Below are 14,961 nucleotides of genomic sequence, written 5' to 3'. Positions count from 1 at the left end.
GAACAAGAGCTTGGTAGCTTCTCACACATACATGAAGTCTATGGCATCTGTTCTTTTCAACTATTAGACTCATTTCTTGGCTGTCAAAGGGGCTAGCGAGCATAGTAAGACAATTTTTTGTTTTGTTTTGTTTTTCCTTTTGACAGTCGTGAGGCTTGAACTCTGGGCCTGAGTGCTGTCCCTGATCTCTTCAGCCCAAACTAGCACTCTACCACTTGAGCCATAGCACCACTTCCAGTTTTTTGGAGTTAATGGGAGATGAGCGTCTCACAGACTTTACTGCCCGGGCTGGCTTTGAACTGTGATCCTCAGATCTCAGCCTTCTGAGTTGCCCTAGCAACTCAGACATGGGCCACCAGCATCCAGCTGGCAAGACAGTTTTGATTCTGGTCTCCCTCCATCCTCGAGTTTAGTTGTGTTTAGATGGAATATAATGCAGGGTTTGTATGATAGGATAGAATAAGCGAATGATATTCTATGGGGAATCCATTTTTCTGATAACACTATTTTCCTTTTACATATATAATACCAGAATTTGCCAGGCACCAGTGGCTCACACTTGTAACCCTAGCCACTTAGGAGCCTAAGATCTAAAGATTGTGGTTCAAAGCCAGCCCAGTCGGGCTGGGAATATGGCCTAGTGGCAAGAGTGCTTGCCTCCTACACATGAAGCTCTCGGTTCGATTCCCCAGCACCACATATATGGAAAACAGCCAGAAGGGGCGCTGTGGCTCAGGTGGCAGAGTGCTAGCCTTGGGCAGGAAGAAGCCAGGGACAGTGCTCAGGCCCTGAGTCCAAGACCCAGGACTGGCCAAAAAAAAAAAAGCCAGCCCAGGCAGGAAAGTCTGTGAGACTCTTATCTCTAATAACCACCAGAAAACTGGAAGTGGTTCTGTGGCTCAAGTCGTGGTAGAGTGCTATAGCCTTGGGCTGAAGAGCTCAGGGACAGCACCCAGGCCCAGAGTTCAAGCCCATGACAAACAAAAAAAGAAGGAAGGAATGAAGGAAGGAAGGAGGGAAGGAAGGAAGGAAAGAAAGAAAGAAAGAAAGAAAGAAAGAAAGAAAGAAAGAAAGAAAGAAAGAAATTAGAAATTAGTGCAGAATTAGTATCTCCTTTCATTTAACTATAGATTTATCCTAAGAAAAACAAGCATGGCGGGGCTGGGGATATGACCTAGTGGCAAGGGTGCTTGCCTTGTATACATGAAGCCCTGGGTTCGATACCCCAGCACCACATATATAGAAAACGGCCAGAAGTGGCGCTGTGGCTCAAGTGGCAGAGTGCTAGCCTTGAGCAAAACAAAGCCAGGGACAGTGCTCGGGCCCTGAGTTCAAGCCCCAGGACTGGAAAGAAAAAAAGAAAAGAAAAGAAAAACAAGCATGGAATGTCTAACGCAGAACAAGATATAACATAGGAATCATTCGTGTTTCACTTTTTCTTTTTTTAGCCTTTATTGGGCGCTATCCTTGAGCTTTTTTTTTGTTCTCAAGGCTAGCACTTTACCTCTTGAAGCACAGCTCCACTTCTGGCTATTTGGTAATTAATTGGAGATAGGAGTATCATGGACTATTCTGCCCAGGCTGCTTTTGAACTTTGATCCTCTGATCCCAGGCTCCTGAGTAGCTAGGATTATGGGCATGACCACTGGTGCCCAGTACTTTTTTTTTTTTTTTTTTTTGGCCAGTCCTGGGCCTTGGACTCAGGGCCTGAGCACTGTCCCTGGCTTCTTTTTGCTCAAGGCTAGCACTCTGCCACCTGAGCCACAGCGCCCCTTCTGGCCGTTTTCCATATATGTGGTGCTGGGGAATCGAACCGAGAGCTTCATGTGTAGGAGGCAAGCACTCTTGCCACTAGGCCATATTCCCAGCCCTCATGAATTTTTCTGTCTAGACTGGCTTTACAACCCTTAGATCTCAGCCTGCTGAGTGTCTAGGATTACAGATGTGAGCCACTGGCATCACAAAGTTTTAATCACCACTTTTTTTTTTTTTTTTTTTTGCCAGTCCTGGGGCTTGGACTCAGGGCCTGAGCACTGTCCCTGGCTTCTTTTTGCTCAAGGCTAGCACTCTGCCACTTGAGCCACAGCGCCACTTCTGGCCTTTTCTATATATGTGGTGCTGGGGAATTGAACCCAGGGCTTCATGTATACGAGGTAAGCGCTCTTGCCACTAGGCCACATTCCCAGCCCCAACCAGTACTTTTTTTTGAGATAGGGTCTCACTGTGTAACTTAGCCTGGCCTTGAGCTCATGATTCTTCTGCCTCACCCAGCACCCATGCCTATCTCAGACTCATTAGTATTTGATTTAGAAATTAATTCTCTCGGCGCTGGGAATATAGCCTAGTGGCAAAGTGCTTGCCTCGTATACATGAAGCCCTGGGTTCAATACCCCAGCACCACATATATAGAAAAGGCCAGAAGTGGCGCTGTGGCTCAAGTGGCAGAGTGCTAGCCTTGAGCAAAAAGAAGCCAGGGACAGTGCTCAGGCCCTGAGTCCAAGCCCCAGGACTGGCAAAAAAAAAAAAAAAAGTGGTGATTAAAACTTTGTGATGCCAGTGGCTCACATCTGTAATCCTAGACACTCAGCAGGCTGAGATCTAAGGGTTGTAAAGCCAGTCTAGACAGAAAAATTCATGAGGGCTGGGAATATGGCCTAGTGGCAAGAGTGCTTGCCTCCTACACATGAAGCTCTCGGTTCGATTCCCCAGCACCACATATATGGAAAACGGCCAGAAGGGGCGCTGTGGCTCAGGTGGCAGAGTGCTAGCCTTGAGCAGGAAGAAGCCAGGGACAGTGCTCAGGCCCTGAGTCCAAGGCCCAGGACTGGCAAAAAAAAAGAAGAAAAATTCATGAAACTCTTACCTCCAATTAACCTGAAAGTGGTAGAGCACCAGCCTTTAATAAAAAGCTTAAGAGACAGCACCCAGGCCCTGAGTTCAAGCCCCAGGACTGGTACCGCTTCCCCCCCCCCCCCCCAAAAAAAATGCTTGTGGTCTTGAAACAGCTGGTGGTCTGTTCTCAGTGAGGCCCCCTTGTGGTTGGGGCATTATTGGATGCCAGCCTATTCTAGGACGGAGCCAGAAGGTGCTATGCACTGATTATCTTCATAGAGAAATAGAGTTGTTTAAAGCACATATTTGGGTACGTGTGAACCTACACAGGTGGGTGGAAAGCCACTAACTCATTCTAGAGAATCTTGAGAAATTGTCGGGGGAGTAGCAACCCGTGCCAGAAATCCTCTCACAGGTACCAGAATATCCAGATATCCTCAGAGACTGTCTGTGGCCATGCAGATCATTAGAAACAATCAACATCCCTGTTGCTGTAGCCTGTTCTTGCCCTGACTGTGCAGATTTTCCTATCAGGAGTTGAAAGGAAAACCAAGGTTCTTAAGTAGCAGAGAGGTGCCACTCAGGGGCATTGGAATGCGGGTATGGGAGAGGAAATACGCAATTGATTTGAATGACTTCTTGATTCCTTACTGTAAAACTGCTCACTGGTAGGTGTTTGGAATATTGGATTTGGTTGAGAGCTCATCTGTCTACTGACAGCTACTTGTCTTCATTTCTATCCCAGGGATGATGGAAAAGAGGCACTCAAATTCTACACCAACCCTTCGTACTTCTTTGATCTTTGGAGGGAGAAGATGCTGCAGGACACCAAGGATATCATGAAAGAGAAGAGAAAGCATAGGGTGAGGGGAAGAGGGCCTCTGTTCTACACATCAGTAGGCACGCTTGTGGAGGGGGGATAAAAAGGAAACCAGTCTTATGTGAAGTAATTCCAAGTGACTGCTTGCATGGAGAATGCCAGGTGAAACTCTTAAAAAAAAAAAAGTGTCTACACTAAGCACCACCAAGATGAAAGTATAAATCACACCAAAAATGTGTTTGTTCCCTCTAGCACTATTAACAATTGAGTATATTCAGGCTGGGTTTTAGGAATAGACTTTTCTGGTCACCATTTATTTCTCTTGCAAATTGCACCTGACCCTGCTGGACATGAGGCTAGTCCCTTTCCCACCAGCTTTGCAGCTCAGTTCTGAGACCAGCACCCAGTTCTGCAGTACAATTTACAACAGGAGCAGGTTAACCCCTTTGCTCCTGGGTGGGGCTGAGGGAGGGGGGATATGCCTGGGTTGTGGAGCTCCTTCTCTCCCCTTAGGCTCCTGATGCTATACGTGACCTACCAGTTTCGACCCCACAATCCCATTAGCATGGCTGCTAGCAGACCCAAGAGACTGCCAGAGGCTAGTGCAGCTGCATGGGCTGGAAAATTCTTTAGTGGTTTTTGTTTTGTTTTGTTTTTAACTATTTCCTTCTATCTACCCATGATATCAACAGCTATTATTCTTTTTCATCTCTTTAAACTGACCTTTGTGGCAGAGCAAATAACAAATAGCTGTTTACTCACTTCCTCACAATTAGAACTGTTCAAAGACGTGAAAGAGTTACCCAGAGATGTAACGGTTTCCCATTGCTAGAGGTGTGGAGTGTGGGACTGAGCAAATGTTTTGCCCAGGAGGTGGTTTGAATTAGATGGCCTCTAGGTCACTCCAAACCTAGCAATTCTATAAATTCTGCTGTTATCGAGTGTTGTCTAGGCAAATCATCTCTTGAATGTGCATCCTGGAAGATGGGTGGAATTTTAATGAAGAACTTTGGAAAATATTTTACCAAGGCTTTTTTGTTCCCTCTTATTATAGAAAGAAAAGAAAGATAATCCAAATCGAGGAAATGTAAACCCACGTAAAATCAAGACGCGTAAGGAAGAGTGGGAGAAAATGAAGATGGGACAAGAATTTGTGGAGTCCAAAGAAAAGCTGGGGCCTTCTGGGTAGGTGATGCTTTTGTACTATCCATAGCCTTCTTTGAAGAGATTGGGGACCTGGGGTAACGGTCTGGCATAATACCTTTCACACTGTCTGAAATTTGGCTATGGGGTTTAGATCAATACCACCATTAATCAGCTACTTTTAAGTGCAGCCATCTGGTGATTAAAATTTGCTAAATAAATCAAGAGACTCAGCAATTTAAATGAAGTGACTGGAGTGGTCTGGAAAAAAAAAAGACCCATGGCTTCTAGTGCCTTACTCTGCCAGACACTCATACGTCTAAGGGACTCAAGATTGGAAAGGAAGAAAAGTGGTCCGAGGAGCCCTTTGCTTCCGGAGCGTGGATTCTTGAAGGTCAAGCCTAAGAGCCCGTCATTTTGAGGGAGTAGGAAGGGCCAGGCAGGGAAGTCGTGCATTGCCAAAGCAACTTCTCAGACAGCCTTTGTCAGGGTTGGGAGAAAGGCTGGCCAAGGGGCTGAATGCAGAGCTCAGAGTCACTGTGGGAAAGGTTGCTCGGCCACTGTGGAGGCTATATATCTCTGTGGAGAAATAGGAGATGTCATTCTGACCCCATTTCCCAATACCAAATCATACGGGAGTTTTAAAGGGGGAAATGGGTTGTAAAGCTTGGTTTGATGCTTATCCTGTTGTCTGACCTGTGTGACATTGAGAACCAAGTCACCACGACTGCTTGGCATATTGTCACTCTGGTTTTTCCTCTAAATACATTGCATCCTTGCTGTCAGAGATCCATGCCAGTCCATGCTGGGCGTCTAGGGATGATAAAAAGAAAGACTTAAGTTGTTCTTGCTTTTAGGAGTAACTCTACCATGAAAACCTTGACTTTTAAAAATCTTGACACTTCTGACACTCGTTCTTCCTGGATTAAGAGATTTGTTTTAAAGAGTGAAGAAGATGGTGAGAGGGAAAATGAACCTTTCTTTCTATGGAGAATTCAGCCCCGAGGGTGCCTTCATTGCCTAGTACAAGGGGCTATTTTGTTCTGTGGTACCATCCTGTTGAGACAGGCACATCTGCTAGGTTCAGTGACTCTTAAGGCCAGAAACGCACATGTTTAGGATGCCAGCCTCTTTGTCCTGTTTTGTGAAGTGGGGGTAGTGAAGATGAGGAGTTTGCCTGTCGTTTTCCTGCTGCCCAGAAAGTTTGGTGTTGGGCTACATGCTTGGTCTATCTAGACATGCTTGTTGATGAACTTACCAAGCAGTGTGTCAAGCCGGGCACTGGTGGCTCACCTCTATAATCCTAGCCACTCAGAAGGCTAAGATTGGAGGATCATGGTTTAAAGCTATCCCAGGTAGGAAAATCTGTGAGACTCTTGATCTCCAGTTACCCTCCAGAAAACCAGAAGTGAAGCTGTGGCTTAAAGAGGTAGAGCGCTAACCTTGAGTGAAAGAACTCAGGAATGGCACACAGGCCCTGAGTTCAAGCCCCATGACTGATAAAAGAAAAAAAGACGGGGCTAGGAATGTGGCTTAGTGGTAGAGTGCTTGCCTAACATGCATGATGCCCTGGGTTCAGTCCCTTAGTATCACATAAAAAATGAATAAATAAGTACATACATACATAAATAAAAAGAGTGTGCCAAGCCGCAGTAGTTCCATATCATACCATCTTTTTTTTTTTTTTTTTTGGCTAGTCCTGGGCCTTGAACTCAGGGCCTGAGCACTGTCCCTGGCTTCCTTTTGCTTAAGGCTAGCCACTTGAGCCACAGCGCCACTTCTGGCCATTTTCTTTTTTTTTTTTTTTTTGGCCAGTCCTGGGCCTTGGACTCAGGGCCTGAGCACTGTCCCTGGCTTCTTCTCGCTCAAGGCTAGCACTCTGCCACCTGAGCCACAGCGCCGCTTCTGGCCATTTTCTGTATATGTGGTGCTGGGGAATCGAACCTAGGGCCTCGTGTATCCGAGGCAGGCACTCTTGCCACTAGGCTATATCCCCAGCCCCTGGCCATTTTCTATATATGTGGTGCTGAGGAATCGAACCTAGAGCTTCATGTATACCAGGCAAGCACTCTTGCCACTGGGCCATATTCCCAGCCTCATCATATCTTTTCATCTAGTTATTTCCCTCTAACTCTTCTCCCTAGGATCTGTTTGGATCAATTCTTCCAGCAATGGTAGAAAAAAGAGCGAGGGGAAGCAGAGTAGACTGAAATTTTGCTAACTGGTACTTGATGTGTTTGTACATTTATAGCGTCTCAGTGCTTCGTGCATGTGTGCTTACTTGAAGGATTTTTGTGGTGTTTTTGTTCTGGGTTGTTTTTTGTTTTTTTGGTGTTTTGTTTTTTGTTTTTTCCAGTTCTGGTACTTGAACTCAGAGCCTATGTGCTGTCCCTACTTTTATGCTCAAGGCTAGCACTCTAGCACTTGAGCCACAGCTCTACTTTTGGATTTTTGATGGTTTATGGGAGATAAGAATATCAAAAACTTTCTTCCCTAGGCTGGCTTCAAACCTCAATCTTCCGATCTCGGTGTACTGAGTAGCGAGGATTATAGGCATGCCACAGCACCCATCCTTGTGTGACATTTTGATACCATTCACTCAGAGCAAGTTCACTCAAGGTCCAGTGTTTTGAGGGAAAGATTTCCACGAGGCAAGCCCTTAGCACCCTGCTTTAAGCAGCAGCTCATTTTGTTGGATGAGCGATCTGGTGTAGGGACCGCATTTACTACCACATAGCAACCTTGGCATGATTTTTGCAATCAAATGCTTCCTTGGCCTTTGAGCACTCAGAATCAGGCTGTGGGCCCGTCAGGTGTTTGCAGCTCAACGGCCTGTGGGTTTGGCTTCACCCTTTGACCACGGCAGCCTTTGGGCTTCGGGTATAGCTGTCCCTAATATTTAGAGAAAATTTGAAAGAATGGTAGAGTTGATAGGGCTGATACCAGAAGAGAACAGCATGGTTTTGATCATCAGCAAAAATGTCTGAAAGATGAATAACAATAGGACATTTAGTCCTAAAATAAAATTTCAGTATATCAGAAAATAGGTGGGAAATCTACTGACTTTATTTCTCCCAAGTAGCTTTTCACATATATTTTTGTAGTATCTAAGAGGAAAGGGGTACCATTCAGGTTCTTTATTTTATTTTTACTTTTTTTGTGCTGGAACTACTCTTTAAATGACAGCTTTTCACCTTGGGTTTATTGTCAGTTACTCACCATCCTTGGTGTATCAGAATGGCAGCATTGGCTCTGTTGAAAACGTGGATGCAGGCAGCTACCCACCACCGCCACAGTCGGACTCTGCCTCTTCACCTTCTCCTTCCTTCTCCGAGGACAACTTGCCTCCCCCACCAGCAGAATTCAGGTAAGTGGTAGAACCTCTTCCACCCATCCTGTGAGGCTAATAAGTTCCAGAGTCCAAAATACAGGACAGGACCACTGGAATGATGTTAGGCAAGTCTGTCCAGGTGATAGAAATAATGAGCCCTTATCAAGTGTCTGAAGGTGCTGGATATTGTACTGAACACTGTATATGTTACTTATTCTCACAGGAGGCCTCTTGAGGTAGGTACTGTTATTATCCCCATGTTACAGATGAGTATACTGAGGCACAGAAAGGTCAGTGAATATAATTACCTAAAGTCACACAGCCAGCAAGAGGCAGAGCCATGATTAGTCAAGCCTAATTCTTACTACTTGCTATTCTGCCTGTAGGAACAGATGGAAGTCACCAGCTTTAACTAGTAGGAAGTAAAGTGGTCCAGTCCGTACAGGAGTTAGCAGACACCTTGCCCAGAATCTGGGAATCTTGCAGATAGCTACCACCACCACCACCACCACCACCACCCTGCCCCGCAACCTCCTGTTGCTCTGGAAATTTTCACTGCTCTGTAGACATTCAGAAAGAATGAAAGCAGAGAGAAAGGGGAATGAAGCTTAGCGTCTCTGGCAGAGATGTACGGAGAAGATTGCCTGCCAGTAATGGCTGGAAAGAGGGCTGAGGGTGGTTTGCAGTGAACTATTTCCTTACAGTTACTTTTTTCCTTTCTGATGCCTGACAAATGAGCACATTGAAAGGTGCACTTTTCTCCTTGCACTGTTTAATTAGTGAGTATGTGGAGGCCCCTTAGAGGCCGTCTAAAGCAGTGCTGTCCTCCCCTCCCCCATTCTTCTTGGCCCTTGGAACCACTAATCCCAAATCTCCTTCTGCCTCCCAAATCACTTCCTGCTGGCTGCCCTGTCAGATGCAGCTAAGGCTTGAAGGTCTGTGGAAAATTCCAAGATGGATGCTTTTCTAAAGAGTAGCTATTAGTGCAGGGCAGATGCAAAGGTAGAAGAAAAGCTTCAGGCTCACACATGACCTGCTGCAGTTACAGGCCCACGAATCTGTTCCCAGGAGAAGAGGAGCCTTAATCCTTTTTCCAGCCTGGATCAAGAGTTGGTAGCCCGGGCGTTTCCATCTTTCAGATCCTCAGATAGAGATTTACTCTCCTTCAAGTGAAGATGCATGCACCTAAATCTATACCCGCTCAGGCTTGGTCAGCTCAGCGTGGGTTCCTTTCCTCACAAAATCTGCTGAATGTTAATAACCTGAGAAACAGAGCCCAGTGGGTGGGTGGTGTTTGAATTTTCATCCCAGTTCTTTCTTGTATGTGTTCTGAATCCTGGCTCCAGGCTTAAACTGGTGGTCACCATGGGCCATTCCTCTTGAGGAGAGCGCAGGCTCAGGTTCCAGTTTGAGAGCATGCCTTCCTTCCCCTGAGGTGTCTCGGCTAGCTCTTAACTGCTAGGGGCATCTGAAGTCCCCTTCTCCCAGGTAGTTCCCCTCACTTTCCGATGGTGCCTCCCTGCCATCAGGAAGCTAGCTCCTTATAAGGCTGTTCAGTTCCTGCTTGGTCAGTTCTGTTTAGGCCTAAGTGAAGCCAGTGAACATGGCCAGCTAAGGGGAGCCTGGGCCTGTAGGCGAGCCTACCTCTAGGTGAGTGTGTCTGCCCTCAAAGTGAAGGTGTGTCTTCTTTGTCCCTCTAGCTACCCAGCAGACAACCAAAGAGGATCTGGCTTGGCTGGACCCAAAAGAACCAGTGTGGTCAGCCCAAGCCACCCGCCTCCAGCTCCTCCTCTGGGCTCTCCGCCAGGCCCCAAACCTGGGTTTGCCCCTCCCCCTGCCCCTCCCCCTCCCCCACCCATGAGTGTGCCGCCTCCACCGCCACCTGCAGGATTTGGGTCTCCAGGGACTCCACCGCCACCCTCGCCCCCATCTTTTCCACCTCACCCTGATTTTGCTGCCCCTCCCCCTCCTCCCCCACCACCAGCAGCTGACTACCCCCCACCACCTCCCTTGTCCCAACCCTCAGGAGGAGCCCCTCCGCCTCCTCCTCCCCCCCCTCCCCCGGGACCCCCACCTCCCCCCTTCAGTGGTGCAGATGGCCAGCCTGCCATGCCATCACCACCTTCTGATACCACCAAGCCCAGGTCTTCCTTGCCTGCTGTGAGTGATGCCCGGAGCGACCTGCTTTCTGCCATCCGGCAAGGTAAATCCCGTGGCGGGTCCCCGTGGTCGTCAAGGTAAATCCCCATGGTGGGTCTGGGGCTCCGGAGCCTTATCATTCTGTCACTGGTATGACTAAGGGTTGGGAGGGGGCTCAGCCTTCTCAAGGGACAGCATTCATGGAGTACAGAGAACAATCGGGGCCTTAGGCTGGACAAAAGCTTTGTCCTAAAAATGTGAAGAATCAGATTTTTTTTATTGCATTGATCAAAATTGAAGGCTTTCTTGTTTGTTTGTTTATTGGCAGAATATGTGTGGATTGAACTCAGGACCTCTTGCTTGCTAGGCAAATGCTTTCCCATCTGAGCCACAGCTCTAGTTCTTTTTTTTTTTTTTTGGCCAGTCCTGAGCCTTAGACTCAGGGCCTGAGCACTGTCCCTGGCTTTTTTTTGCTCAAGGCTACTAGCACTCTGACACATGAGCCACAGCGCCACTTCTGGCCATTTTCTGTATATGTGGTGCTGGGGAATTGAACCCAGGGCTTCATGTATATGCGACAAGCACTTTTGCCACTAGGCCATATCCCCAGCCCACAGCTCTAGTTCTTTTGGTTGTTTTTTCCCCTGTCATGGTGCTTAAACTCCCTGGACACTGTCAGTCAGAGCTAGTGCTCTACTACTTGGACCCATAGAGCCACTTTCTCTAGTTCTTTTTGTTACAGTTTGTTTTTAAATAGGATCTGGTGCTGGTGCTTTTGCCTGGGACCCACCTCCTACCGTGGAGTACCATGCCCAACTCAGTGGCCATTTGTTTTTGTTTTTTAAAATCTCATCAGCATTTTTGTCTGAACTGGGCTTGGAACTTTTTTTTTTTTTAACCAGTCCTGGGGTCTGGATTCTGGGCCTGAACACTGTCCCTGGCTTCTTTTTTGCTCAAGGCTAGCACTCTACCACTTGAGCCACAGTGCCACTTCTGGCTTTTTCTATATATTTGGTGCTTTATGTATACAAGGCAAGCACCTACCACTAAGCCACATTCCCAACCCTCCCTGAGCTGCTTTTGCTCAAGGCTAGCACTCTACCACTTGAGCCACAGCACCACTTCCAGCCTTTTCTATTTATGTGGTACTAAGGAATTGAACCCAGGGCTTTATTCCTGCTAGGCAAGCACTCTACCACTAGGCCACATTCCCAGCCCTGCATAGCTAGGATTACAGTTAAATAGCACTTTGCCTGGCTACAGTGAAGAATTGCAAAGATTCTTGGGCCCTTGGCACTGCTTGAAATATGTGCTGTGTGTGTGTATTTACATGTAAGAATTGCTACTGGGTGGGTCGTAGCCTGTTTTTCTCTTATCCCTTTTTTCCCCTTTGCCCTCCCCAGCTGATCTGACCCTCCTGGAGCATTTGTTCTTTGCCAGGGCCTACATCTGGTCCCAAAGAGTTCGAGTGGGTTTGTTCTGAGGGTGAGCCTCAAGAGACAGTCGGGAGCTGCTGAGTCCTATTGCAGCTGGGGACTTGAGCAGTCTGTACGTTTACTGGATGGGTTATTGCGGCACTCCCCACTCAGAGCCTGACAAGAAAGTGCCATCCTCAGCAACCACACACGCCCACAGCACTGGAACACCCATCTCATGAAGCCTGTCTTCTCTTCCTGCTTGCCCTGCCTCTTCACATTCCTAAAGGATCCTTCTTTTTCCTGTCCTTTTACAATCTCTCCCTCCATCAGAGGCCACGTCCCTTAGTGCTGAATGGGTTCTGCAGCTGGAAGCTCCTTTTTCACCCTTCTCCCTCTCTGTCACCAGGCTTTCAGCTGCGCAGGGTTGAAGAACAGCGGGAGCAAGAGAAGCGTGATGTCGTGGGCAATGATGTGGCCACCATACTGTCACGTCGCATCGCTGTTGAGTACAGCGACTCTGAAGATGACTCCTCCGAGTTTGATGAAGATGACTGGTCGGATTAACTCGTGCTGCCTGCTGCCTTCCCTTTTCTTCCCTTCCCTCCCATCTTTGATATCTAACAATCCCATGGGAGAAAGGAAGGAAAAAAGAATTTCAAGGGGCCAAAGCCTTCCCTGAAGCAACCAAAGATATATCCAAGTGCTTCCTCCAAATTGCCATGCATTTTCTCCTTTGCAGGGCCCGTGGGCTCCTGAGGGTCTCTAGCCAAGTCGCTCCCTCTTCCCTTCAAGTGACTGGTGCATATTGGAAGGAAGAAAACCCCCAAAGCAGATCCTTTGATTGGGTTGCAGTTGGAGATAGTGCCTTCCCCTAAGAGCCATTTTCAATGGTGGCCTTCTTCCAAAATCCTTGCCCTCAGCTACTTCAAATAATGCCAGCCATTATTCTAGTCTAAAGCAGTGAGAATGGCCTGTGTGGATGGAGCCGGCGCTTCCCGCGCCCAGGAGGAAGGCAGCGAGGGCAAGTGTCCATAGCCAGGCTGTGGCAGGCTTCTGCCCCCTGCGCCACCCTTTTTAGCAGGCGGGCTGCTTTTGCTCAGTGATCTCTAGGCTTGGCTGCCTCTGCTCCAGGAGGCATCTTGCCCTGCCTGGCTGTTATCTTTCTCCCAGACTCCCTCCTGAACTCCTGGTGTTCAAGTGTCTTTTAAATGTCTTTCTCCCTCACCCCCAGGTGCCTTTCAGCTGCATAGCCCAGTTTTAACCTCCAATATCCATGACCAAACTCGCCCTGACACACAGGGACCTGGGCCTCTGCTGGTTGTCAGGAAGAAAGCATAGAGACTTGGAACTCCAAGGAGAGTCGAATTCCTGGGGTCCAGCTCTCTGAAGGATACTGAGGCTTGCCAGTAGGAAGGGACTTGCTCAGGTTCACAGTTGGATAGTGACAGAGCAGAGCCCAAACTTCCAAACTCCAAGTCACCTGTGCTTTCTAGGACCAAATAATGGGCACCTGCTGGAGTCAGGGCAAAGCAGTTCTGACTGTGCTGCTTGAGACTGCCTGTAGGCAGAGGTCCCTGTTGGAGGACCCAGGGCCTGTGCCAGCCCTGTCTATGCGCTTCTGATCCTTGTGGCCTCCCTTGTAGCCGCTTGTCACCCCTTGCTACTTCCAGCCACTCAGGTGGCCAAGGAGCTGCACTTTGAGGGACCAGGAATAGGGAGAGAAGAAAGGGGGCAGGCAGCCTTGACAAGTGCTATTTTCAGTCCCTCTGCCGCCCCGTCCCCTTTTATTTCTCCATTTTCAGCCAGGATTCTGCCAGCAGTAGAAACTTCAGTCGCTCAGGCTGGCAGCTGCCTGCCGCAAGATACCTGCCTGAGGGCGGGGGCTGGCAGCCATGAAGGCGGCTGAAAGGAGAAGGACTCAGGGTCTTCCTCCCAGCTCCCCACTCACGGATGTGATGGTGTTGGCTCCCCCTCTGCCTCCCTGCCCAGAGCTAATACACAGGTGCTATTTTTCAGGAAAACAAAAACTGGTCAGCTCTGGCCAGCAGCAAGGTTTCTTCCCTTCTGCTCCAACTATTGTGTAGCCTCTTAGGCTGAAATCAGCTTCTCCTGGCTTCTCCGGCGTTGAGAGCCTGAAACAAAGAGAAACAGGATCTGCCTCTACCCAGCACAGCAAATGGTTGTAGTAATTGCCAAAGCCCTCATAAACCCCTCCGGCTTGAGGGGAGTGAGGAGAGAGTGCGTAATCACGGCCATGCTGCTGCCCTTACCCAGTGCCTCCCTCTGCTTCCCTCTGACTCAGTCTGCAGATGCCAGAGGCCCTCCTGCCGCTCCTCCAGTGTCGTACCCCCATCCGGGGCTGGGCCACAGGGCTGGGCACCGCGCCCCATGCTGAGCCCACCCGCTTGCCTGCTCTGTTACACTTCCCACCTTGCCCTCCGCTTTCATCAGAACCCTAAAATGGCCGTTGAAGGTGCCCGGCTGCAGCCCAGCAGTGGCTGGAGAGGCAGGCAGGCGGAGGGCGGTGGTTCTTCCAAATAGGAGTCCTGGGGCCTAGCCAGGCCAGGGTTTGGGCCTAATGGCTTTGACTAAATTACCCCCATCCTCCTCCTTTCCGGAAAAAGGGGGAGCCGGAGCCACTGCTATCATTCTCTCTGACCTTGAAGGGGGCGGTGTTGGCCTAGCTTCTGGAATGGACAGAGTCCACCGTGGAAAGGGCTGGGGGCAGGAGGAGATGGGGAGGGCCTGCCTGCGGAAGGTAGGATTAGATCATTAGCTCAGTGACCTCCTAGGGTTTCCATGTGCTGTGTTCTCATCCTACAGCTGGTTTGGTAATGATCTGCAAGTCCCGGAGAGCAACAGCACAGCTCTGCCTGACGCTCTCATTAAAATCTATGCAGCCAAGCTTGGTGCTTTGTAGCAGCCGGCCTTGCGAAGCCTCCTCCACTGGGGGGCTGGGGGGGACCCAGTCAGCTGAGAGGCCCTCTGGGCTCTACTTATGCATATGTGCACCAAAAAAAAAAAAAAGTGCTTCTTTAACCCAGGGCCCTTTAAGATGATAAAGGACCCAGTGCAGGTAGGCATGTGTTTGTGGAATTCTTTAATTGTAGAATGAGAAGTTTGGTGGTTATTTAAACTGGGCCGAGGCTGCTAAGAGTATAGAACAATGGCCCATAAGGACTCTTAAGCTTCAAAGCCAAGGAGCCACCTCCCTTCCTGGTCTGCCCAGCCCAGGGGACCTGCCCCCATTCCTGTGGCCCAGGGGCCCGGCTTCCACT

General features: G+C 48.7%; 1 protein-coding gene across 1 annotated transcript in view; it reads left to right on the top strand.

The window, feature by feature from the left end:
- The window catches only part of Wasf2 (WASP family member 2), a 76,733-nt gene extending 63,029 nt beyond the window's left edge, over positions 1-13,704 (top strand). Inside the window, exons 5-9 of the mRNA XM_048350618.1 lie at positions 3,578-3,695; positions 4,707-4,837; positions 8,007-8,162; positions 9,827-10,329; positions 12,090-13,704. Coding sequence (XP_048206575.1) covers positions 3,578-3,695; positions 4,707-4,837; positions 8,007-8,162; positions 9,827-10,329; positions 12,090-12,247 — 1,066 coding nt within the window. The 3' untranslated portion in view covers positions 12,248-13,704. The remainder of the gene's footprint in view (positions 1-3,577; positions 3,696-4,706; positions 4,838-8,006; positions 8,163-9,826; positions 10,330-12,089) is intronic.
- The last annotated feature ends 1,257 nt before the right edge of the window (positions 13,705-14,961 follow it).

Source organism: Perognathus longimembris, chromosome 7 (genome assembly GCF_023159225.1).
Source record: "Perognathus longimembris pacificus isolate PPM17 chromosome 7, ASM2315922v1, whole genome shotgun sequence".
NCBI lineage: Eukaryota > Metazoa > Chordata > Mammalia > Rodentia > Heteromyidae > Perognathus > Perognathus longimembris.
This window is presented reverse-complemented; position numbering and strand designations above follow the sequence as displayed.